This window comes from Onychomys torridus, chromosome 11 (genome assembly GCF_903995425.1).
Source record: "Onychomys torridus chromosome 11, mOncTor1.1, whole genome shotgun sequence".
Taxonomy (NCBI): Eukaryota; Metazoa; Chordata; class Mammalia; order Rodentia; family Cricetidae; genus Onychomys; species Onychomys torridus.
In genome coordinates this window covers 39,251,240-39,278,672 of record NC_050453.1, presented here as the reverse complement: position 1 = coordinate 39,278,672, position 27,433 = coordinate 39,251,240, and the positions used below count along the sequence as shown (strand labels likewise).

General features: G+C 40.4%; 1 protein-coding gene across 2 annotated transcripts in view; it reads right to left on the bottom strand.

Moving 5' to 3' along the window:
• Positions 1 to 27,433, bottom strand: part of Xpr1 (xenotropic and polytropic retrovirus receptor 1) — a 155,148-nt gene that overhangs the window by 74,426 nt on the left and 53,289 nt on the right. Inside the window, exons 1-2 of one of the 2 annotated variants that reach the window (XM_036202116.1) lie at positions 20,653 to 20,704; positions 3,808 to 3,909 (exon numbers count right to left, since the gene is read on the bottom strand). In XM_036202116.1, coding sequence (XP_036058009.1) covers positions 3,808 to 3,909; positions 20,653 to 20,677 — 127 coding nt within the window. In that variant the 5' untranslated portion in view covers positions 20,678 to 20,704. Of the gene's footprint in view, positions 1 to 3,807; positions 3,910 to 20,652; positions 20,705 to 27,433 lie in introns of those variants that run through there. The other variant, XM_036202115.1, reaches the window with a different exon arrangement.

Genomic DNA, 27,433 nt, shown 5'->3' with positions numbered 1-27,433 from the left:
TTGAGAAAATACCTGAATAAGATGCTTCCAAAAACTGTACACAAGCGAGGAGGAAAAAACATCCTTTGAAAAAGAAACTAATAAAGTCATGCAACTAGTCACTCTCGGTGTTAGTTAGCATTCAGGCATCTGCACTGGCCTGCCCTTAGGGTCCTGACAGGATAGATCTCAGCTGCAGCAGCTACTAGAACACCTTATAAAAGGTAGGCCTTGTACATCTCCCATCTCTCTCTCTCTCTCTTTCTCTTTCCCTTCTTGTCCCCAGGGACCAGTCCCTGCCCCCCTCTCCCCTCCCCTCAATAAACCTCCTACATGGGCCCTGTTGTATGGTGTGACTCCTTCCTGCCATTTTTTAAAATACAACATTGGTTCCCTGACAGGAAAGGCTCTCCTGGCAGTCCGAAATGTGCTGGGACCCTGGAACCTGGTCTGCCTACTTTTCCAGCTAATGGATTGGCTTGCTGGGACTCTCTATCCAACCTCGACAACTGGTAAGCCCCCCACTTCTGGCCATTTCCCACGAATGAGGCTTTGTTTCTCAGGCACAGTCCTCGCCTTCTGGCTTTTCTCAAAGTCCTGGTACTGATAGTCACGTCCCAGTGATCTCGAATGCTCTAGCGGGACAGTCATTTCTGCCCAGTCATTTCCGGGTCACACGTCCTATGTAAACCCTTGTGCTATGTGTGGTTGTGTAATTCGTGCACAGCGTGACCATGGTACCTATGCAGGTGCATGGAGTAGCCACGTAGACCAGAGTGTGCACGTGCAGGCTAGCCCTTAAAAGGTGGGCCCCTCTACCTTGCCCTCTCTTTTCATGTGTTTTTCACAGGCCTGAGCACATCTTCTTTTGTTCCTTTTTCTTTTTGATAAAACTCTTGTTAGTGGGTTTGCCACAAAAACCAACAGGCACTAGACAATTGTGTGTCACTCGGGCTGCTAGCCCATGGCCCCTGCTTTTTTGCATGACGGTCCACTGACCAGCTTGTGCCTCATTGGTCCTCACTGAATCTCTGGGAAGCTAGAGATGCCAGCCCTTGGACCTTCTCTACCTCACTCATGGAAAATGTACTACCTTCATATCTAGTACATGATTTAAGGACTTAACTTATCTGCCTTTGCAGTCAGACTTGGTCCCGTATTCCTTAGATACCAATCAAAATGGCTGCTTACCAGCACCCCATATCCCAGTATTTCACAGGACCTTTGTGACTTCTGCCAGTGATCCAATAGATGAAGGCAGTACCCTACTTTCAAGCTCTCTCTTATCAAGTCCCTACTCCAACACAGCTCTTCATTCTTTCACTCTTTTGCTCTCTCCCTCCCTCACACCTACAACTTTCTGATCTGCTCTCTTCCACCTGCAATCAATTTGCTTTCTCATTCACCAACAGCTCTGCCTTCCATTCAGTACCAACAATTGGGTCTCTGGTGGGGCCACCCGACTCTGACCATTCCCCTGAATGTAAGGCTTTATTTCTCAAGCACAATCCTCTCCTTGCCTTCTGGCGTTTCTCAAAGTCCTGGTACCAGGCGATTCTGTCTCTCTTGGGCTCTTAATGGATGACAGTTCATTAAGCACCTTGTGCCTTCTTGTCTGTCCTCACTGAATCTCTGGGACGCTAGAGATTCCAGCCCTTGGATCTTCTCTCTGTCTCATACTTGGGAACTGTGTGTTATACAACACCTTTTGGAGACCCACTGACCATTCTTTGGACCAGGCAGTTGGGAACCGAAAAAGAATTCTCCACTTTCTTCCATTTTCTTTGCTCTAAGACCTGTTTATGTCTGTCTGCTCTTCCTCTCTAAATGTTCTGTTTGCTGCAATGTGCAAATCAGAGATGGAAAAGCCAGCTTTGTCTTGCATGGCTCACACTGGTTCTCCTTTTCTATTTACCCAACTCCTGTTTAATTCTGTGTGCATGTGCATGTAACTATTAACAGCAACCACGTGGCTCTCCTCCATCTTGGCTGGTGACCTCATTATGATTTCTTGTGGAGCTCCAGGTAGCTGACTTGGATCCATCTGAATAGCATCTTGCCAGGTCCAAGAGGTGCAGGTGGTTCCATAGAGCCTGGACAGTGAAGTGAAACAGCCAGCTACCCCAAGATGTGGCCAATACCCTAGTTTTCTCAGGTCCCCTAAAGATGATTGACGCCCCACCCCAGGACAGCAAGAAGCAGTCTGGAGAACATGACCCCCTCATCCCCGCCTCACCTGCTACCCCTTTCTAACTCCTCACCTTTTTATAATAAACAAAAGGGAGGAATGTCAGCATTTATGCATCTGCACCGGCCTGCCCTCAGGGTCCTGACAGGATATACCTCAGCTGCCGCCACCTAGAGCACCCCCTGTGCATATTCACTGTTTCCTTATAAAAGGAGGGCCTTGTACACCACCCATCTCTCTCTCTTTCTCTTTCCCTTCCTTGTCCCCAGAGACCATCCCTGCCCCTTCTCTCCCCTCTCCTCAATAAACCTTCCACATGGGCCCTGTTGTATGGTGTGACTCCTTCCTGCTGTTTTTTAAAATACAACACTCAAACTAACCCATACTAGTGGTTTTGTTTGTTTGTCTGCTTGCTTGCTTTTAATGATTATGCCAGTATTAAGACTATGGTATTTCCAAAGCCTTTGCCAAGAGAAGAGAGAAATCCATTTGTGGTGGTATTGTGTTCCCCAAAATACTGTGCACCCTAATAAATTTATCTGGGGTCAGAGAACAGACAGCTACTAGATAGAGAGCCAAAATGGTGGCTAGAAAATGGGTCAGAGCAAGCCATAGCAGAAGCTGGGCGGTGGTGGTGCACGCCTTTAATCCCAGCACTTGGGAGGCAGAGCTAGGCGGATCTCGATGTGTTCAAGGATACAGCCAGCATGGAGACACACGCCTTTAATCCCAGGGAGTGACAGCAGAAAGAGAAAGATATATAAGGTGTGAAGACCAGAAACTAGAAGCATTTGGCTGGTTAAGCTTTTAGGGCTTTGGAGCAGCACAGTGCAGCTGAGATCAATTTGGATGAGGACTCAGAAGCTTGCAGTCTGAGGAAACAAGACCAGCTGAGGAACTGGCGAGGTGAGGAAGCTGTGGCCTGTTCTGTGTCTCTGATTTTCCAGCATTCACCCCAATAGCTGGCCTCAGGTTTGATTTTATTAATAAGATCATTTAAGATTCCTGCTACATCCTCTAGTTATCATTACATCCAGTAGGTGATTCCAAGCCTCAACGGGGCAAATTCAGCAATGTATGAGGGAATACACATAAGGTTATTCAGAGTCTGGATGAATCTCTCTGAATCTAAATCACTGTTGTGATTCTGTATGCACAAAACCATCTAATTATCAACTAGGCTCCACAGGATTTGTGGTGCCTAAGGCAATGCTCTAGGCAATCCATTACAAGGACATTGCTTTACTAATCTCTATTAAGTACATTAAAACAAGCTAGACATATAAAAATAGCAGTTAGTATTTTCTTTTCAAGCTTCAGTAGTATCTTGCAGATGACACTCAAGAGACCAGTGCTTTAGAGAGATGCAGAAGACTGAGTGCTTTAGCCAATGAAAGGGCGTAAAATTAGCCTAAGTGATAATCGGGATGTGGGGATTAAAACCTATAAAAAGATAGATCAAATGTATAACTGAAGGTCTTAGAACTGTAAAGGAACCTAGGCAATGGCCACATAAAGTATAGATACTACAGTAGCAGACATGTTCTTCATCCAGATAAACAATGGCACTTCTGCAGCATAAACAAGGAAAGAAGTTGAAGGACATTGCACAATGTCTCTTTTTCTTTGTGACTACTCACCTGAATAAAATGTGTTGATTTTGGCAAGTTCCTTTTCACAGGTTTGGAAAAACTTTTCTTCAAACTTGGCAAAATATCTCTTAACTGTATCTTCATCCGTAACTGAAAAGCAAGGAAAAAAAACATTCAAATTTATGGCAGAAGGCCAAGTGGGTAAAGTAGGTAAAAATAGGACTACTTGCTTAGTCTTCAAAAAGCAAGCAGACGTCTGTATGTAAGTGCCTGGCAGTGAGAAGAAGCTAATCCAAACACACTACTTGTATAGTAGATGTTATCATATTGGAAAAAAGAAATGCTCGAAGACTTCAGAACGGGTAGAGACTTCTGTAGACAGTTAATCAAAGAGATTCAAAGTGCTGGCAGTTGAGCTGAGCAGAATTCACTTAGTAAAAGGGAAATTAAATATATCAGAGTCCTGAGTTCAATTCCCAGCACCCACATGGTGGCTCAAAAACCAGCTGTAATGAGATCTGGTGCCCTCTTCTGTGCACACAATAAATAAATAAATAAATAAATAAATAAATAAATCTTTTTTAAAAAGAAAAAGAAAAATAGGCTCCTTTCCATCCCCCAGATCACTGACTCTTAGTACAATTCCAGAAACCCTTAAATAGTCCACCTGTATAAGAATAAATGAAGTGGCATTTCCCTAATATGATACACACAGACAGACAGACAGACACACACACACACACACACACACACACACACACACACACACACACACACTCACTCACACACAAATTCATAGCCCTAGAAATACTTTAAAGAGATTCAAAAGGCTTAAAATAGTCTTTAAAAGGCTGTCAAATCTGCCAGGCGGTGGTAGCGCATGCCTTTAATCCCAGCAGGTGGATCTCTGTGAGTTCGAGGCCAGCCTGGGCTACCAAGTGAGTTCTAGGAAAGGAGCAAAGCTACACAGAGAAACCCTGTCTCGAAAAACAAACAAACAAACAAAAAGGTTGTCAAATCAGACCAGTGAGCTGGCTGAGTGGGTGGAGGTGCTGGCCATCAAGCCTGATAATTCTTGCAGTACATAAACAATGGACAGAGAACAAACTCTTTCAAGTTGCCTACATGATAGAAAGTGTGTCCCCATAAGTACATAAGTATAATCAAGGAACTTTTAAAAAAGATTATCAAATCTATTCATTTAATTTGAACAATATAATTGTAAAACAAATACTGTCTATTCTTTATTTTTAAAAATGCATTTCTATATATCCACTACTCTACTTCACATGCTTTAAGTCTAAGCATACAATGCAGAATGTTGTATTGATTCTTCAGAAATACTTTGTTTCTTGTGTAGAAGTAGCAATTAAGGTGTAACAAAAGCTACAGCTACTCAAGGCCACTAAGAGTTATTTTTTTCAAAGCATAAAGCAGGCCCCAGCATTTTAAGGAAGCTGACCCTGAGTTAAGGAAACTCCATGGTAACAGAAGCTGTGCTTAGAATAGCATCTAGCTCCAGCTAATTGAAACTAAGAGCAATGGAGATCTTTTCTGTTTCCCCTTCCCAAGGTTATCTGTACATTCCTCTTAGTGTCCTCCTTGTTCTCTGGAGCTTCTCTGGAGCTGTGGGTTGCAGTCTGAATATCTTTTGCTTTACATCTAGTATCCACTTATGGGGGCAAGAGAGGGGAGAGGATGGGGGAGGAGAACAGGAAGAAATGAGAAGGTCCAGCTTGGGGAGCGATGGAGTGGGAGAGTAGTGAAACAGGTATCTTTATAGAGGGAGCCATTATGGGGTAAGGGAGAAACCTGGTGCCAGGAAAATTACCAGGAATCCTAAAGATGACCCCAGATTAGACTCCTAGCAATAGTGGAGAGGGTACCTACCCTGGTAATCAGATTAGTGAATACCCTAACTATCATCATAGAACCTTCATCCAGTGTGGGTATTGTGTTCCCTGAAATATTGTGTGTTCCCCGAAATAAACGTTATCTGGGGTCAGAGAACAGACAGCCACTAGAACAGAGCCAGAAATGGTGGCTAGAAAATGGGAAGAGTAAGCCATAACAGAAGTTGGGTGGTGGTGGTACACACCTTTAATCCCAGCACTTGGGAGGCAGAGCTAGCCAGATCTCTGAGTTCAAGGCCACTTTAGAAACAGCTAAGCATGGTGACCCATGCCTTTAATCCCAGGGAGTGGGGGCAGAAAGAAAAAGGTATATAAGGCGTGAGGACCAGGAACTAAAAAGGAAAAAGCATGTAGTTAGTTAAGCTTTGGAGCAACACAGTTCAGTTGAGATTCATGTGGAGGAGGACTCAGAAGCTTCCAGCCTGAGGAAACAGGATCACCTGAGGAACTAGCAAGGTGAGATAGCTGTGGCTTGTTCTGTGTCTCTGATCTTCCAGCAATCACCCCAATAACTGGCCTCGGGTTTGAGTTTTATTAATAAGAACTTTTAAGATTCCTACTACAATCCAGTAACTGAAAGAAGCAGATGCAGAGATCCACAACCAAGCACCAGGCCCAGATCTGGGAGCCCATTCGAAGAGAGGGAAGAGGGCTTATATGAGCAAGTGGGGAATCAAGATCATGACAGGGAAATCTACAGAGACAACTGAACCAAGCTCATAGGAACTCATGAACTTTAAACCAATAGCTGTGGAACCTGCATGGGACCAGACTAGTCCCTTTGCATACAGGAGACAGTTGTGTAGCTGGGTCTGTTTGAGGGGCCCCTGGCAGTGGGATCAGGATCCATCCCTGGTGCATTAGCTGGCTTTCTGGATCCCATTACCTATATCAGACTCCGTGCTCACTCCTGATGCAGAGGAGAGGGGCTTGGTTCTGCCTCAACAGAATGTACCAACTTTGCTGTGCCCTCATGGGAGGACTTACCTTTTTGGAGAAGGGAATAGGGGGGCTAGAGGGGGAGGCTGTGTTGTGGGGAGCAGGAGGAGGGATGAGAGGGGGATCTGTGGTTGGTATGTAAAATGAATAAAAAAATTTTTTAAAGAAAAGAGCAATAAATTATTTTTCTACATTCTTCATTTTAATTTTATTCTCTATTGTTAAGGAATAAACCCCCGCCAGGCGGTGGTGGCGCACGCCTGTAATCCCAGCACTCGGGAGGCAGAGGCAGGTGGATCTCTGTGAGTTCAAGGCTGGTCTACAAAGTGAGTTCCAGGACAGGCACCAAAGCTACAGAGAAACCCTGTCTCGATAAACAAAACAAAACAAAAGAAAAGAAAAGAAAAGAAAAGAAAAGAAAAGAAAAGAAAAGAAAAGAAAAGAAAGAAACCCCAAAAGCAAAAAGGGGCTTGGCTATATTTGCTTTGTTTCCCTACTAACATTAAGATAAAGTAGCAAAGTCCAGCAATTTAGTTTAAATATAGCTTCCATTCTTAAAAATAATTTTAATACACATCAAGGTTTATATAGAAGTTACATATTCAAGAATATCAACTGTGTAAAAATATTGCCAGGGACTTAGAAACAAAAACATCCATGTATGAGTTAACTGTGAACATTCTACTTTCTTATTTCAAAGACTATTTCATCTAAAATATGAGTGCTCCGTTATCTCTATTCACATACAACCCAAACACCACAAATCTTAATGGAATACAATAAGGTTACAGCAACACAGGGGGGTACTTGCTGAGGGTAGAGGAGAAACCATGAGTGAAAAGAGCAAGGGCAGCTGTGCAGAAATTAATAAACGACGGTGCTTTTATCCTCTCAGATCTCCAAGACCTGATCCATACAGGAACTACTAGAAACACACTACTGTAGAGGACTAGAAAACAACACAGAGAACAGAGAATCAAAAGAGACTTGCACATAAAAGAATGGATTATACAGAGAAGTCTCTCTTAAACACTACACAAAATACAGAAACCATAAATAAATAATTAACATGTCTACAAAATGAAATATCTCACTTTAAAAGATGCCATAAGTGTAGTCCAAAGAGAAGTAACTGATCAGAAAATTTATATGTGCAGCATTCAATAAAAAATTCATATTCAAAATTTATTTTTGGTCTGGCAAAATGGCTCAGTGAGTAAGAGCACTTGAGTTCAGATCCCCAGAACCCATGCAAAATTTATCTTAAAAAGTGTTTATAAATAAATACTAAAATGACTTTTAATTTCTTAATTAAATGAGCCAATTAAAGCAATTCATAGGAAAATAACAAGTGGCCAAAAAAAGAAACTGAAAGGAGGCTGAACATCAAGATTTCAAATAAATTCAAGATCTAAAATATAAAATGAAATTTCAACGCCAGACTAGAAGCAATTTTAAAATAGTGATATCACTTTGGCAATAAGGGTAAATCAACACCCTCACTCCCTGTCGATAGCTATGTGAATGTGCAGTCTTTCTAGGAAGACAGTTTGGCAGTAGTTATCAAAATGCTCAGTATGCTGGATCCCACACGTAGGAAACACACTCTAAAGGAATCAGCCCAAAATAATGTATTTGTATGGATTTCATACATTGTTATTTTTAATAATGAAAAGAAACAAATGAGTCCAGTAGTCACATTACAGCAGTCATTTTTTAAGTATACATGCTTTATTTGTGGCACCTCCTAGGGGTCAGCTGTGTCAAGATAAAGCTCACTATCTTCTTACCAGCCAGTGGCCATCAGAAACTCATTGAGTTCCCATGAACACAAGCTTTGTACTGTCTATGAAAAGTGAATGGCCACAGACGTAGCTGCTGATGTTCTGGGTGAAGAGTGGAAGGGCTGTGTGGTCCAAATCAGTGGTGAGAACAACAAACACAGTTTTCCCATGAAGTAGGGTGTCCTGACCCATGGCACAGTGTGCTTGTTGTTGAATCTGGGGCACTTTTGTACTAGACCAGGGAGAACTGAGAGGAGGAAGCACAAGAATGTTTGTGGATGCCAATCTGAATTTTTTTTTTCTTTTGTTGTTTTTTGAGACAGGGTTTCTCTGTGTAACCCTGGCTGTCCTGCTTTTAAAAAAGGAGAGAAGGATATTCCTGGACTGATAGATACTACTGTGCTTTGGAGGATGGATCCCCAAAGAGCCTACAGAATCTGAAAACTTTTCAGTTTCTCTAAAGATGATGTCCTCCAATATGCTGTCTGAAAGCCCTTCAACAAAAAAGGCAAGAGTTCCAAGACCAAGACACCCAAGGTTCATCGTCTTGTTTCTCCACATGTTCTGAAACTCAATACAAAGTATTGCTCTCAAGAAACAATGCACTACAGAAAACAAAGAGGAGGCTGCAGAATGTGCTAAACTTTTGGCCAAGAGAATGAAGAATGCCGAAGAAAAATGCCAGGAACAGATTGCCAAGAGACTTAGGCTGTGTCTTCTCTGAGAACTTCAAATTCTGAGTCCAGTCAAAAATAAATCTTTAAACCAGGTAGTGACTTTAATCCCAGCACTCAGGAGGCAGAGGCAGGTGGATCTCTGTGAGTTCAAGGCCAGGCTGGTCTACATAATGGGTTCCAACACAGCAAGGGCTATAAAGAGAACCCCTGTCTCAAAAAATAAAAACAAAACAAAAAAGTCTTTAAGAATAACAAATAAATGATCAGCTATTCGCGCGCACACACACACACACACACACACACACACACACACACACACACACACACACCTTGGTATGTATGAAAAAACCTCCAAGACAGACAAATGGTTATGTCATTGATGAATTCATACTGAGCGACAGGTAGAGGGAACGTGGCTGGAAGGAGGAGGAGTCTGGGTGGGTATCTGAAGAGTAGATCTTGCCCTATCCCCTCTCCCATCCACACTTTGGGTCTGCCATGAGGTGGAGCTGCTTTGCTCCAAAGCACGCTCTGCCACAACAGTCAGTCTCCTATCGGGCTCAGCAAGGATTCAGCCAACCTTGGGCAGAAACCTGTAAAGCCGTGAGCCAAAACAAAGAATTATTTTCTTCTTTTAACTTCTTTCTTCCAGGTATTTACCACAGCAACAAAAACTTGACTAACACAAAGTTAGTAAGACCTTAAACCAACTGGACTATTTTCGTGTGTGTCCCTCCTATGGATCCCACAAGGGCCCTGAACTCATAGTTGTCCTATCTTGTGTTTCTAAGGCACACAGTTACATACAGTCAAGACTGGCATTATTTTCTTCTTTTTTAAAAGATTTTAAAAATTTTAAATTATGTGCATGAGAATGCAGGTGTCTGCAAGAGCCAGAAGAGGGTGTCAAATCCCAGCCACCTGGTGTGAGTGCTGGGAACTTAACTCAGGTCCTCTCCAAGAGCACTACATACTCTTAATCACTGAGCTATCTCACCAGCTCTAGGAAAGAGAGACACCAAAGAACTCTCTCCTTTCCCCATAATATAATGGGAAGGCCATGTGATGGACCATTTCTTGCAAGCAAAGAAGGGAAGCTTCACCAGAATCTAACCCTTGCAGCATTTTATCATGAGCTTTGAGCCTTTAAAATGAAGAGAATAAATGTCTTATACCACCCAGCCTGTGACCTTCTGTAATAGCAGCCTGAGCAGACTAATGGGTCAAATGTTGTGGGATATTTGTATGCTGTGTGAAGATATATTGCTGTGACTGGTTTAATAAAGAGCTGAATGGCCAATAGCTAGGTAGGAGGTATAGGTGGGACTTTTGGGCAGAGAGAGAAGAAACAGGAGATGGATCTAGGTGCCCAAGAGATGCCAATGAGACATGGAGGGAGTTGGACATACAGAATGAAAGAAAGGTAAAAAGTAATGAGGTAAAATATAGATTAATATAAAGAGGTTAATTTAAGTTATAAGAGCTAGTGGGACAAACCTAAGCTAAGGCCAAACTTCCATAATTAATAATAAGTCTCCGTGTCACTATTTGGGAGCTGGCTGACAGGACAGAGAAAAGCTAGCTACAGTCAAACATGACCTAAATTCAATAATTAGCCACCAAAAGACTAAGCTTAACTGAAAGAGAGCTAGCATGAAAAAGCACAAATCTTGGTAAGGCACAGCAACATCTTCTGTTGATTTGCATTAACAGGAAAAAAACTGAAGTGTACAAATAAATTGAGAGCTGATGAAGAATGATTCAGAGACTGTTGCTGTAGAGATCCCTTTGCTCTGGGTTAAGCAGTCAATTATGCTAACACAGACGGTCTGATTTTGTCATTTCTACAACTGCCTTATACCTACTTCACATTTGTGGATGACAATTTCTCATCCAACCTGCTATGCTCTCTAAGAGTACTAATCAAAGCCAAAACTACCACTGCACAAAAATCACCATCAAGGGCTTTACAACCACTCTCAGGAATAGTTTAATTTTATACCAAACAGGCCATTTAATCTTCTAATGCAGTATCTGGGTTAGACAGATCAACACCAAACCTCTCAAAACCCAATTTAAAGCTTCTATGAATTTCATTTCATTTCTGGTGTGTCATTAAAATTTTTATGATATTCTTCTATAAAGAATACTCCTAATTTCCAGATTTGTGAGATACCTAGGCTAGGGACTATGCCTCCTTTATTTTTGTAAGTTCTATGTCAAACATATTATCTTATACAATATGTGCTCCATATATTATTTTTGAAATGTAAATGTTGAATCATATTAATGAGGACAATTTATTTTTGTGATGATTTATTAAACTTAAAAGGCAACAACTGGCCAGGCAGTAGTAGTGCACCTTTAATCCCAGCACTTGGGAGGCAGAGGCACACAGATCTCTGAGTTCAAGGTCAGCCTGGTCTATAGAGTGAGTTCTAGGATAGCCAGGACTACAAAGAGAAACCCTGTGTCAAAACAAACAAACAAACACACAAACAAACAAAACAAAACAAAAGGTCAACAACTGATGAGAGGGAGTGGCTCAATGGATAAGCTGGGTAAGTGTGGCTACTGCTTACTATTACCACACTTGGGAGACAGAAAAAGGGAGTCCCTCCGGCAAGCTGGCTACCGTAGACTAGCTGGAACTGGTGAGGACAACTTGTAGGAGTTGGTTCTCTCCTTGCATCATATGGGTTCCAAGAGCCATCGGGGTTGGTTGGCATTGAGCATCTTTGTCTGCTGAGCCATCTCGCTCCCCAGCTGCTGTGATTTTTTTTAAGGTATTTACCCTCAGTGATAGAAAGTCTACCTCCTAGGGTATATCTAGAGAGCTTTTTGGTTGTCATAACTTACTTAACAGGGTACTACTAATCTAATGGGTACAGGCCAAAGATACTGCCAAAATGTCTTTCGATACCCAGGGCAGCAATCCGTCCCTGCCCCTGCCCCTCCCAAATACTATCCCCAAATGTTAACACAGGCTGAAAATCTCTGCTTCTAAGCAAAGAAGCTTTACTAAACTAGCAAAGGGGACTCGGGGCATTGTTTCCCAACGTTAGACATACAGTGCAATCCTGAGGAACTCTTGAGGCTCAGCACTCTGGGGACACTCCTTCTGGAGGCATTGACTTTAATGTCACCATGACTACCTCTGCACTTTTCACTTACTCTACATGCAATGACTTCTTAGTTTCTCCTACTTATGAGAGCTTAAAAAATAAAATTCAATAAGAAACTAGATAAAAAAAAAAATAGGAGTATTTGGTATTACTGATTTCATGCTTTTAAGAAAACTAGTTGGAGTTTTTAAGAGTGTGAAATTTATAAGTGGGAATCACTAACTTGAAATTCTATTTTTTCACAGATGGGAGGAAAAATTATAAAAAGCACATTGCAAATAAGACTCCAAAGACAAAAACGTTACTCTGAAAGCATTGGTGCAGTAGAAATGGGAAAAGACTGGGAGCCACTCATTCAACAATACTAAGTCCCTCCTACACATCAAGCAATGTGGTGGGTATAGCAAGAGTGATGAGCAGACTACACTAATTCTGCACTCAGAGATTACAGCCTACCTAAGAACAATATATCAATCAAATATATTGACACAAACGTATAAACAAAAATATGGATTTTGAAGAAAAAGCAAAGGTGAAAAACAAACAAACAAAAAACCCCAGTAGTAAGACCATATCAAGTCTAAAAGGACTGGGAGAAGAAATGTAGGAGTCTCTAAAGACATGTCCTTTGAGACGAAGGATAAGCACTCACTCACTAGAAAAGCAGTAATGGTCTAAGCAGCCAGAACAGCTCTTAAAAAAATGCTGAAGGGAGAAGGGAGGGGGAGGGAGGAAGAGAGGGAGGGAGGAAGAGAGGGAGGGAGGAGAGAGGGAGGAGGGAGGGAGGGGGAGGGAGGGGAGGGGGAGGAGGGGAGGGAGGGGGGGAGGGGAGGGAGGGGGAGGGGAGGGAGGGGAGGGGGAGGAGGGGAGGGGGAGGAGGGGAGGGGGAGGAGGGGGGAGGGGGGGAGGAGGGGGAGGGGGAGGAGGGGGAGGGGGAGGAGGGGGAGGGGAGGAGGGGGAGGGGGAGGGGAGGGGGGGAGGAGGGGGGAGGAAGGGGGAGGGGGAGAAGGGGGGGAGGAAGGGGGAGGGGGAGGAGGGGGGGAGGAAGGAGGAGGGAGGGGGGGAAGGGGGGAGGAAGGGGGAGGGAGGGGGAGAAGGGGGGAGGAGGGAGGGGGGAGGAGGGAGGAGGAGGGGGGAGGGAGGAGGGAGTAGATGAGAGAGACTGGAGTTTGTGAGGAGGACAAAGGAACACGGTCACTGCTGAAGCTAGGGGCAAGCCAGGCATGGAGGGTTAAGGACCCCGAAGACTAGCCTTCCTTCTGAGAGGAGTCATCGCAGAGATACTAAGCACAGGGCAATTATGAGCAGATACGTTTTTTTAATAAGAGCTGTGGCGGGGGATCAACAAGGCACAGGCAGGAAACACAAGCGACCATGGTAGCCTGGACTAGGGAGAGGACAAGAGGTAGAGAGATCCAGATGATGGGCCTGGTGGGCTGGGGCTGAGGTGCAGGGTAAGAGCATGTTGTCAACAGACCTGTTCATCTGTTCCTTTTCTCAGTGTAGCCACACTGAGTAAGTGCATTCTCTGTTTCACAGTAAAAGAGAACTCTAAGAGCTGCTTTCAAGGTCAAATCAATAGATTTTTCATGACAGGTTTTGTTTCTCATTGCCTATATGAGTTTGATGATTCTCTACATTCTCTCTTTAAAAGAGAAGACATGTGAATAAGGAATCTAAAAATTCTCTTATCTTCAAATTTGATGTTCCATAATTAAAATGGCTAATTTGTACAACATGATTCTGAACTAAGCCTGGCTTCTGTGGCCCTAAACAGAAGCCTCTGATTCGAGTTTGTCTTTGAGGTTTTATCACAGAAAGTTTTAACCAAATGTGATTTTAAAATATTTTTGGCAGAATACAGACCAAAAAGTCTTTTAATTCATATTTGTGATATGTAACAGATAGATAAATATCATTTGTAGTAGCGCTAAAACAATCTAAAGTATTAATTATGCCAATGAATATTTGCCTAATACCTGCTAAACAAAGAAATCTAAATGAAAACACTGACAAATAAATTCAAATAGAACATCATTCAAGATTAAAATGAGCCAGATAGCCTAGTGACTTCAGAAGTGTTTTGATCTTATAACCCTTAAAAGAATTCTGAATAACTATCTTACATATTTTTAAGTTAAGACAAAGGATTTTAACACACTTAAGTAGTTAAAACAATGTAATTTCTGATGGGTTGTGATTAAAATGACCCTTTGAGAAAAGGTATAATGGAATTCAAATGCCACAGGAATTTCATCACTACTATTAAAAATTCACTTATTCACTTTAAAATGCATAAATAAAAGGATTAGGGATCCAGGTCAGCAGTAGAATGCTTGTCAAGCAAACATAAGGCCTCAGGTTCAATTCTCAGGAATGTATGAAAACCTAAAGCACTTGTCAAACACATAAAAACAAGATCTTTGCCAGGCGGTGGTAATACACACCTTTAATCCCCGTGCTCAGGAGACAGAGGCAGATGGATCTCTGTGAGTTCGGGGCCAGCCTGGTCTACAGAGTGAGTTCCTGGACAGCCAGGGCTACACAGAGAAACCCTGTCTCGAAACAAACAAACAAATAAATCAACAAACAATGAAAACAGAAGATCTTTAAGAGCTGATACATTCATATCACTATGTTTTCTTCTTGAACTTACATTTCCATTTTATTTAGACCACAAAATTTACGTTTAAGTCATTTACTGATCACAGTGCTATATTTCCTGGGGATTAAATATTGATATGAATTAAAATTTAAATACCAAAACTATCATGCTTTAAATATTAAAATTTCTCCTGCATTGAGATATCATTATAATTATTATTATTAGAATATACTATATCAAAACATTAATATTTACAAATATTAAATATAAAATGACATCATTGAAGATTTGAAAATAAATTTCATTTTAAAAAGATGGAGCTTCTCCTCCCAACTATTTCATATATCCTTTGATAAATGTTATACTGTTACTAGAAAGATAAATACTATATTACTTACAAAAACAATGGATATTAAATTGCCAGCACATTATGAATAGTGTGGAAGAAGATTATCTATCCCATTTCAGAAATCTTATCCATGTGAGAAGCTTTGTACATACAAATGATTAGTATATACATGCAAATAATTACAACAGGTGTTTCCTTCCCCCGCAAAATGTTGACTATGCTCTGGCACTCACCTGCTGATTAAAGACATAGTGACCAAGAAAACAAACTCAGTCCCTGTACTTTGAGAGACACTAAGTAAGTCATCAGAAGAGCCATGTAGTATGGAAAGGAAAGCACAGGCTGTGAGGACACATGCCAACAGGCTCTAATGCATTAGGAAGAGTTCAACAAGCCATGCAGAGGAAGTCACACTGCAGTTGAGGTCTGAAGGAGAAACTGAAGGATGTAGGTAGAGAGAAGTAGGAGAACTGAGACCAGTGCAGACTAAGAATACAGTCTGAAGCATAGTTAGCAGTCATTATGAATAATAAAAGGTAAAGAGGCTGAGCCTTGCATTTCAGGGTCATAAAGGGGCTCAATACCCTGAGGAACCCTCATAGTACAGAATACCTGGTGCTTTGCCCACCAAAAATTCAAATGTTGAAGCTCTAACCCCCAATATATTATTCAGAAGTAGGGCCTTTAGAATTAATAGGTTCAGATAAGATCAAAAAGTTGGAACTCATAATAAGAGAGAGAGAGAGAGAAAGAGAGGGGGGGAGGACAAGATCACTCTCTGCTAGCACAAATCCAGGACATGCCATGTGACAACATAACCAGGAAGAAAGACTTCACTAGAACCTGGCCATTTCTAGCACCCTGATCTTAGACTTCCAGACTCCCAAACTATGACAAATAAATGACTGTTGTTTAAGCTAGCGAGCCCAGGATCGTTTGTTTCAGTTGTCTGAGCTAAGCTGCCATCTCATTAAGTGTGTAACTAAGAAACAGCAAGAAAAATCTGCAGGAGCCAAACACACAGAGAAAAAACCCTCTAAGTTTACTGAGTACTGAAACAAAGGACTAAACACCAAAGGTGGCTAGAGATATGCTGACTGGTGAACAACAAAACTATCCAGATTAAATAGCTCAAAATCCCAAATAATCACTTGACTTCAAACATAGGCATAGATATGCTTTGCTGTAGATAAACTTTTCTGAAGATGCTTCATGGACCACATTGCTAGGAACACCAAATGGAGGTGTTTTTTCTTTCTCGCTGCTCGCATTAATTTGTTCCTTCCATTCTATATGCTATCATATTTACCTTTTAGTAAATTCTTATTTTACTTGACCATTGAACTTGTTTACAATGAAAGAACACACGTTATTGACACAACTGAATATACATAAGCCTTGAATCCATGGAGAAGAGTCGATGTCAACCTCTATGTTAAGTCTGTGTCATCAAGTGAATCAGTTTGTGCATAGGGAAGTTCAAACTAAAGTTTGTCTGTTCAGGCAACTTATGCCAAAGGCTATATAATCCCTGGCTCCAGATTCTTTCTAGGAGACTGATGTGAACATATATTTATATTTGATAAGGTCTAAAACAGACCATAGTTGTTCCAATCAAGATTACCCTTAATTTGAGAGTAGAAGGCACTTACTTAATCCAACTTTTACTTTGTCAATCTCAAGTTAACGAAATGCAAAACAGAAGGGCATGCTCTGTATGAAGGGCTACAACCTCTCATCTTCACTGGCTCCTTCCTAAGAAAATCAGATCTTTTGCTTATTATTTAGGAAGCATCAGAGTAAGAAAATAGGTAAGATATAAAGCATTAATAAGTTTCTAGAAAGCAAAAGAACAGTTCTTTAGAAAAAGACAAAAACCTACGCAAATGAGTTTCCAAAAACAAAGAGACACACAAAATCAAAGATACCTCCAAAATGCATTCTTAATCAGAGATTCCCAGATGAAATGTAAGGGAATTTTCTGAAACTGGATGTAAAGCATTGTATACCTTGAAGATTGTCTATAGTTTCCTTGAAATGTTTAAAAATCATTCATTTACTCCAGAAAGTTTAGCCCCACTGCCTCAGCATGCTGAAATCTCCAAGAGGAGAAGTGGCATTGATTCATTGGCCCAACATGCCTGGAACAAGTGAGGACCAGCAGACCAGAGGGAGCGCACTCAGCTCACTGCTCAGAAGTAGAGAAGTGCACTCTTCTGAGCTTATGGATGTTTTCTGTCAAAAACTTTATGAGAACACCCTTAATCCCAGCACCTGAGAGGCAGTGGCAGTAGATCTCTTCGAGTTCAAGGCCAGCTTGGCCTAAATAGTGAGTTCTAGGTCAGCTAGGATACACAGTGAGAACTTCTCTCAAAAAAAAGTTAAACACATACTTAACAAATGACCAAGCAATCCCATTCCTGAGGATCTAGGGAAATAAAATTAATTCACATAAACAAATGAGTGTCTAAAATGGCCTTATTCACAACCACTGGAAAATCAAAAACATCCCAAATATCCTTCAGCAAGTAAATGGCTCACAATGGGATACTGTTACAATAAAAAGAGATGAGTTACTGGTATAAGCTCACACAAAAACCTCAAAGGAACTAAGCTGTACAAAGGGTGAAAGAATCACGAGTTATAAATTGTATTCTTCCACTCAGGTGTTATTCTCCAAAAGACAAAACTACAGTGCTGAAAGATTGAGCCTTTTTTTGTTTTTGTTTTTGGTTTTTTGAGACAGGGTTTCTCTGTGTAGCTTTGCACCTTTCCTGGAACTCGCTTTGTAGACCAGGCTGGGATTAAAGGCATGTGCCACCAACGCCTAAAACTACAGTGCTGAAAAACCTCAGTGGTTGATGGGACTGTACACAGCTGTGTGACTACAAAGGGGGAAAGGTAGCTCAAAGAACTTCTGTATCTTGATTTTGGAAGTAGTAGCACTCAATTCTACATATGTTAAAATCCATAAACTATAAGAAATAAAAGCTCAATCCTATTGTATGTTTACTTAAAAAATATAAAAACCTTAAAAGTCAAGCAATTTACAGTATCAATGTATGTGACTATTATTTCAAGATTCTATTTCCTAAAGGGGGTGATGAAACAAAAAGGGGAAAGTTAGTTTAAGTCAAATAAATTGCTTTACAAAATCTTGTAAGGTATAGATAAATCAAATATTCCTCTGCCTTACCAGCTAACAGGTGTATGAACTCACTTTGCTATCTACTGCTTATTGCCTTACACAGACAATACCTTGTCATCTCCTCTTTGCTCTCCAGTCCATTACTTACAGGAGGCCCAGATGTCTTGCAGCATTCCTAAGGTTTTCGTGTTCTGTTCCCATTATGTTTATGTCTAGTTCCTATAAAATCACTGAAGGAAAGTGTTTCCCCATCACTAGTGCGTCCCTCCCAAAGCTTCAAACCCTTAAAGGATTCCTTTATTTCTCAACATTAAGACCCATGCTAGGGTCATACAGAAAAGGACAGATGCCTTCCCACGGGAATTGTTTCAGGTCTCCAATGTGCCCGGACTTATCTTAGCTAATTCATCCTCCAAATTCAGTTAAAACACATGTCCCTTAACGCAACATTCTCTGACTCTCATACATTATACGAAATTCTGTCATTTTCTATTAACACTCTGTTTCTAAGCCAAGCATACTTTAAACCCAGCCCTCAGGAGGAAGAAAGAGGCAAGTGGATCTCTATGAATTCAAGGCCAGCCTAGTCGACAGAGTTCTATGACAATCAGGGCTACAATGAAAAACCCTATCTCAAACAACAACAACAATCCACTATATTTCTCCTTCACAGAATGATGCATTTAAAAGTCACTGTTAAGCCCAGAGAGATAGCCCATGCAAGCCTGACAATTGGAGTTCATGCCTGGAACCCACATAAAAATACAAGGATAAAATCAATTCCACAAAGTTGTCATGGCACCAACAGGACCAACATAATGCACATACACAGTAATTTTAAAATCTGACCTTAAGCCCATGTGTGGTGTTACATACCTAGGAAACTAGCACTGAGGAGGCAGAGGCAGAGGTTTACAAGTTTGAACCTAGCCTGGTATCGATAATGAGTTTCAAGCAGACCTGGGATATAGTGAGACGCTTATCTCAAAGAAAGAAAATAAAGTTACCATCAGCCTGTTTTAGGCTCTAAAAGACAGGGCAAGTTTATCTGTGTTGTCCATTTCCAGTCCCTGGTGTCTCCTGCAGGATGGACCCTCGTGACTGGCTGCTACATAACTGACAAAGCAATGAGTTCCAGGGAAGTGAAAAAAAAAAAGCCATGTAACCATATCCATCCTGGAAATAACTAAGGATTTCATGTAAAGGATTGAATTGGAACTAAATGACCTTTAGAGTCCTTTGTAATATTTTTATTATAATAAAGATTTTAACATTTCAAGTACTTAATATTCGATGGGATGTAGAAGTTATAAAACTTCTAAACAAAATCTATCATTTATTCTTATTTAAAAATATGCTTTTAAAACTGTAGTGCTTTAGAGTTATTAAAAGCATTAATTATGGGGGGTTGGTGGAGAAATGGCTCAGTGGTTAAGAGCACTGACTGCTCTTCCAGAGGTCCCAGGTTCAATTCCTAGCACACATGGCAACTCACAACTGTTGCACGAATCTTAAAAGTTCTTATTAATAAAAACAAACCCAGGGCCTGGTACTGGGGTGAATGCTGGAAGATCAGAGAAGCAGAACAAGCCACAGCTTCCTCACCTCGCCAATTCCTCAGCTGATCCTGTTTCCTCAGACTAGAAGCCTCTGTGTCCTCATCTGAATGGGTCTCAGCTGACCTGCTGCTAAAAGCCTGAAAGCTTAACCAGCTCTAGTTCCTGTTTTTCACACCTCATATAACTTTCTGCTTTCTGCCATCACACAATTGTCTGTAACTCCAAGATCTGACACCCTCACACAGACACACATGCAGGCAAAACCCCAATGCACATAAATAAAAATTTTAAAAAGCATTAATTATCATATTATACATTAAGGAAATGAATTCAAGTTTAAAGAATGCTATACTAATCAGATGTCACCATTAGATCTAACTATAAAATATTAAAATATTAAATGTAGTGAGTGATCATACACCAGTCATTCCTTACATACAGACCACATATACCACGGTAGACCCTTACGACTATAATGAAGCTGAAAAACTATCAGCTAGTGACAATGAAGCCAACCTAACATCCTGGTACAGCATAGTATTTATGTTTGTGGCAGTGTTGGTGTCAACAAACTGTCTATATTCCATGTGAAGGTGCAGGACACAGTCATGCACAGTATATAACTGATGATAATCTATAAATATTACTGGTTTATGTATTTATTGCATTACACCTTTTCTCATTATGAGTGTACACCTACCTATAAAAGCTTACTGTAGAACAGTAAGCCACGCTGTGCCACCAACAGCCTTACAGGTCTTGTATTTACCCCATTTTCCCAGTGTGATATGTACCTCTGTGAGTAGTCATCGAGTCCATGTGTCACATGTCATCAGAGTCACCTCAGTGTCGATCCTTTCCTTTGTCTTCTACCTATTTGAGACAGGGTCTCCTGTTGCTCCAGGCACACTTCTGTCTCTGCCTGCCATCTCACCTGCCACAGGAACACTCAAATTATAGACACACAGTGACTGTGTCCAACTTTACATGAGTTCTGGGCATACAAACTCAGGTCCCCATCAAGTTGTTTTCATTTCATCAAGAGACTGCATCAGTAACTGACCTATAACATCTTGGTTTGTGTAAGTGCTCTTATAATACATTTGCACAAGATTTCCTAAAGACACAATTCTCAGAAGTATTTCCGCTATCAAAAGACACATAAGCGACTAGACACAGTGTAGTGGCACACATCTTTAATTCCAACACTAGGAGGCAGAGACAGGTGGGACTCTGAACAATTTGGATTGAAACCTTGTCTAAGAGAGAGAGAAACAGAGGCGCGCGCGGGGGGGGGGGGGGGGGGGGGGGGGCGCGGCAGGGTGGCGGCAGGGAATTCTAATTTTAGGTTGTGGTGTAGTGGTACTGTTTAATAAAAAGTACTTAAAACATACTTGGAGGAGCTGGAAAGATGGCTCAGCCGTTAAAGAGTACTCACTGCTCTTGCAGAGGACCTGGGTTCGATTCCCAGCACCCACATGTCAGATCATAATCATCTGTAACTCCAGTCCCAGGGGATCTGATACCCTATTCTGGGCTCCCCATGCACCAAGTATGCAAGTAGTGTATATACATAAATGCAGGCAAAAACACTCATACATAAAATAAAAATAAATTTTTAAAAAGTTTAAGATAAGGTCTCACTATGTAGCCTTGGCTAAACAGGACCTCACTATGTAGACCAGGCTAGCCTCATATAGGTCCAAAATAATAAATAAATCTTTAAAAAAGCATACTTGAAATAAAATTCTGAACAATACTTAATTAAAAACTCAAAAAGATATCAGGCTCAGTCTTGTGTTCCCAAATGAATTAACAGATGTGTCTGGTTTTGTTGGGAATACAGGCTACTTGATGGAATTGTTTAGTTAATATTTTATTTCTTATGAAATCTGGTGTTAATTGGAAATCAATTTTTCCTAAGTCTAAACAAGTTAAATGTCTAGAGAGAATCATAATGCAATACTCAAATCTGTCTAAAACTATTTAAAAAACACTATTTAATCAGTTTTCAAATAGACTTGAACCATTAAACACAGAACAGACACAGTCTGTTTGACAATATGTATCTGAACTAAAGTGTGTATCTGCACTCTAAAAGGCATAAGTGAGAAAAGCCACAATGTTCTTATGAGAATAGTTCATTCTACTTGAATTAGGGTCATTTTTCTGGTCACAAAATAACTTCTTTATTGCTAAGATGACGGACCAATGCCACATTTCACAGTTCTGATCACTCACAGTTCTTTTGTTGTTGTTTTTCAAGACAGGGTTTCTCTGTGTAGCTTTGGAACCTACCCTGGAACTCGGTCTGTGGGCCAGGTTGGCCTCTGCCTCCCAAGTGCTGGGATCAAGGGTGTGAGCCCAGCCCCACACACACCCCTTGACCACACCCCTCTGCACATTCATTTCCACAATACTAAAACTCATAGTAGGTGCTTCCTACTGAAGCCTACCAAATAATATGATGATTTCAGAGTCCTAATCTCTAGTCCAGCATTTAAGCCATACTGATCACTGGCCACTGTATCTCATCTGCACCTCAAGTTTAAGAAAAATAAAAAAGTTAAGTTTCTGATTAATAACAACTGAATGGTGTTTGTATCACACTAGACTCTATCCATTCACTATACTTCTCTGAGTTGTCCTATATGCAAGTGCATTGTCCTCGTCGTGCCCCCCCCAAGCTGAGGACCGAATCCAGGGCCTTAAACTCTACCACCGAGCTAAATTCGCAACCCTGCAAGTGCTTTAAAGTCTGTCTTCTGTGCTGTTCCTATAAGGTTGCTATTTTGTTTGTTTGTTTTTTCAAGACAGGGTTTCTCTCTGTAGACCAGGCTGGCCTCAAACTCACAGAGATCCACCTGCCTCTGCCTCCCAAGTGCTGGATTAAAGGCGTGTGCCACCACTGCCCAGCTCCTGTAAGGCTGCTATTAAAATACATTAAACTAACAAAATAATTTAAGTGTGTTTATGATTTTTAACAAGAATTATAAGATGCCTTCAAAGTCATCCTTTGGGAAACAATGGGCTAGAAATGAAGTGTCCAGTTGTTATTTTAGGCTTCTAGTTTACAGGCTTTCTTTTGGGATCCTTATCCAGAATCACCCACAGTCACTGGTTCTTTGGTTGTGGTGGCTACTATGAGGCAGTTCACACTAGCAGAAAGGCGCCATAGTCACTGTATCTAATGCATAGCTCCACTTCAAGGCCTTGAACAAGATACATAAATAAAACAAATGAATAAAGTCAGCTTGTTTTGTTCTTTCATCTCCTCCAAAGTTGCCTCAAGACAGCTAGCACTGCAGCCTTTCTCCTCATGTAGGACTTGGTTTTCTTTTCATAAACTAGCTCTCAGAAAATCTCCATTGCTGTGTTCCAGTGTTTTTGATAGGCTAATATTCATTTCTCTTCGGTTAATTGTTGATGGCAAATGTGAAACTGTTAACTTGACAGACTAAGAACAGATGCAGGTAGACTCAGAGAGAACCCACAGTCCTCTCATCTTTGTAGAAATAAGGATAAAATAAGAATTATATGATCAGAACAAAAGAAAAGGAAGGGGACGGAGGGCTGGAGAGATGGTTAACAGCACTTGCAGCCTTTGCAGAGGACCTGCGTTTGGTTCATAGCACTCGCTTTGAATGGCTCACAGCTATCTGTACCTCTAGTTACAGGGGATCTGACACCCTCTTCTGGCCTCCTCAGGCACTTAGACTCACATATACATACCCTTCCAATATACTAATATCGATCATTTAAAAAATAAGTCTTAAAAAAAAAACAGAAAGGATTGATGAGCACTAATGATCACAAAGAGATTTTCAATCATGTAATGCAAGATTACAAAAGAGCAAAGTCTCAAGACACAAGCTGTTTCTCCTAGTGAATGTGTTACGAAAAGGAACATGGGGGTTGGGGATTTAGCTCAGTGGTAGAGTGCTTGCCTAGCAAGTACAAAGCCCTGGGTTCGATCCTCAGCTCCAAAAAAAAAAAAAAAAAAAAAAAGAACATGATGAAGAATTCAAAACTTCAGATGGCTTTGACTATCTGTGGCTTAACTGACACAGGACAGAGAACTTCTGGACAGAGAGAAAGACATGTAAGGCAAAGAAAAGGAGACATATTTAACTAAATGGAAATAGATTTGAGCTTTTGAAGAACAAAGCAAAAGGGAGGAAATGAGTTTCAGAAACAGACTCATACTAAGGAAGACAGCAACTAAGTAAAGTAGACTAACTAGAAAGAAGACTTCTGTTGGTGCTGTATGATGTCCTTCATGTCAAAGTGGTCCTAGTGTGATAATTGGAAGATCAATTTTAAAATGCCTAATTAATATAGCAATAGTTTTAAATATAAAAAATGGTAAAAGGTTAAATTTCAAAGTTCTAGTTATAGTATCAACTAGCACATTATTAGTTTTAGCACAATACAGTAATTTAGAATTTTACCAGGAGCCTCAATAATGCATGATAAATATCCTGTTTCTACAGGTTAACTCCTTAAAAATATTCCTATCATATGAAGCCAAAACTGCAAGGGGAAAGAGTATGTTTAAAACTCGTGTTTTTTGTTTGTTTGTTTGTTTGTTTGTTTTTTACAAAGACACAGAAACAGTATTAAAAAACTTTATGACAAGGCCAGGCATGTGGCACACACCTTTAATCCCAGCAGATGCTGGAGGATCTCTAAGATCTAAGCTACATGGTGAGACTGTCTCAAAATAAAACAAAAACAAAACAAGATCAAAAAAGAAAAGAATCTCCTACTCACCCCTCCCCTGCTCCCAAATGATACCTTGGTCTACCCACATCGTTACTCTAGTCTTTTAATTACAAAATGTGATGATAAAATGAAATGCTCTGACATTAAATAGTCTCAGGGACATTTGATAATTTTACTGATCTATGTAAACACAGCACCTGTCCAAAGCACACTAGTCTATAAATAATCACAGCTCTTCCAGTCCTCAATGGAAATATTTCAGGAGGAAATGTATCAAGTTGAAAAACAGTCTGAACCCTATTTTGGGACCAGTATTCTGATGGTCAAACATTTAGCTTACTTGCCTAGGAAAACAATGAACTTACAAGTCAAAAACAAAACTGATAGAATTACATTTATATTCAACTAAACTACATCCTATATTAGGTCATTTAACAATAATAAACCAATTTGAAATGCACAGCTTCATTTCTCTACTTCTGCAGTTTCATTTCACCCTTTCTTAAAATCTAGGCACAAGGGAAATAAAAAAAACAAACATTTCTAGCTTAACCCTCTCTATAAACACTAATGCAATGTTTATGAAATAAACATTTCACACATATTAGGGTAACAATCTCAAATTAAGATCCACATACCAGGGGCAAAAATAATGATCCCAAAGCTTGCTCAAGATCAAGACAAGAATAATCTCTTCCCTCATCTCCCTCAGGACTTACTCTGACACCATCCCAAATGACATTCCAGACTGACCAAGATCAACTAACAGAGTCTACTTTAGATGGTCAAACCCATCAGTCAACAAATAATATCAAAGAGAAAAAATAGTAATAAATTTATCTAAAACACCAAAACCTGACCATCAGTTTTCTCAAGGTATGGGAGCAGGATGAGGTGGGTTTTCTCTCATTTTAAATGACATCTAATATGTTATCATTTCTGTCTCTGGTCAATTATTTTAAACATTCTGATAAAGGTGATATAAACTGACTGAGACAGTTGATACATGCTTAATTCTTGAATAGCATAGAATCTGATTTAGTGACAGTAATATTCTAGGTCTTAGGTTTTCAAACTCAACAGGTAACCCAGATCCATTCCCAGAGTTCCTGTCTATCAAATGATCAAGAAACACCAGTACTTTAAGATACAGATGAAAATTACTGATCTGGTAAAAAGCAAATGTGAATTTTTACATCATACATCACCTTGTTTTATAAATGTTGTTTCAAATTTCTTTTATTGGATAATATAAAATTACCATGTTCTAGCTCCTTAAGAATTTTATTATATCCCTATCAAAAAGAAAAGCCCTGGCCAGAAAAGGCAGCACAGGCCTGTAATACCAGCCAGCACCTGACTAATAGAGGAGGATCCCAGTGAGTTTGAGGCCAGCCTGAGCAACCAAGTGAGACTGTCTAAATCAAGAGATGGGGCACTGCAGGGATGGCTCAGCAGTTCGGAGCATGGGCCACTCTTCCAAAAGACAGGGTTTGATCCCCAGCATCCATATGGTGATTCAAAACTATCTGTAATTCCAGTTCCAGAGTTCAAAGCCAGCCTGGTCTATAAATCCCAGTTCAAAGACAGCCAGGGTTACACAAAGAAACTCTGTTTCGAAAATAAAAATAAAAAGAGGGAAGTAATGGAGGAAGGGTACAAGGGAAGGAAAGTTTCCCCAAAGCTGAAGGACCAACTACTTTAAGACACTACAACTTGAAATCTATTCTATGCCAGTATATTATATTTGTCATTTTCATTAATAAAGTATATTTATCATTTCTCAATAAAGTTTATTCTTTAAAACATTCCAGTCTAGTTCAGATGAACCACAATTGTATTTTTCTTCCTTTTAATAATTATTGAAAGATAATCTAATAATCTTTTTTTGTTTTGTTTTGTTTTGTTTTTCAAGACAGGGTTTCTCCGTGTAGTTTTGGTGCCTGTCCTGGATCTCACTCTGTAGCCCAGGCTGGCCTCGAGCTCATAGAGATCTGCCTCGCTCTGCCTCCCCACGAGTGCTGGGATTAAAGGTGTGCGCCACTGCCACCCAGATAATCTAATAATCTTTGTTCTTTCTATTTTAAACTTGTCACAGTCTAGGCATGGGTTAAGTGACCCCTCCCCTGTGCCCGAGCACTTTCCCTCCGACCTATCAGAACCACTTGCCCTTTATAAACTAATGCAAACACTCTGGCTCTACTGATCTCTACAAAACAAAATATGGATGCTAACATGAATCAGTATGTTTTTCTGATTTTGTTAAATATATTTTCTGGGTTTTTGAGCTGGGATTCTTCTCCTCCTTCTATTCCTATTATTCTTAGGTTTGGTCTTTTCATAATGTCCCAGATTTCTTGGCTGCTTGTGTTAGGAATTTTTTGGATTTAACATTTCCTTTGATGAATCTATTTCCTCTATTGTATCTTCACTGCCTGAGATTCTCTCTTCCATCTCTTGTATTCTGTAGGTGATGCTTGCATCTATAGTTCCTGTTCCCTTACCCAGAGTTTCCATCTCCACAATTTCTTCAGTGTGTGTTTTCTTTCTTGCTTGCTTCTCTTTCCATTTTCAGATCTTGAACTGTTTCCTTGCCCCTTTTTGGTTTTTCTTAGCTTTAAGGGATTTATTGATTTCCTCCAATTTTTTGTCTATCTTTTCCTTGATTTCTTTAGAAGACTTTTTTCATTTCTCCTTAAGGACCTCTATCACCTTCATAAAGTTGGTTTTAAGGTCGTTTTCTTGTGCCTCAGCTGCATCAGGATATTTAGGTCTTGCTGTCACAGGAAAGTTGGGCTCTGGTGGTGACATATTGCTCTGGCTATTGTTGATTGTGTTCTTACAGTGGTG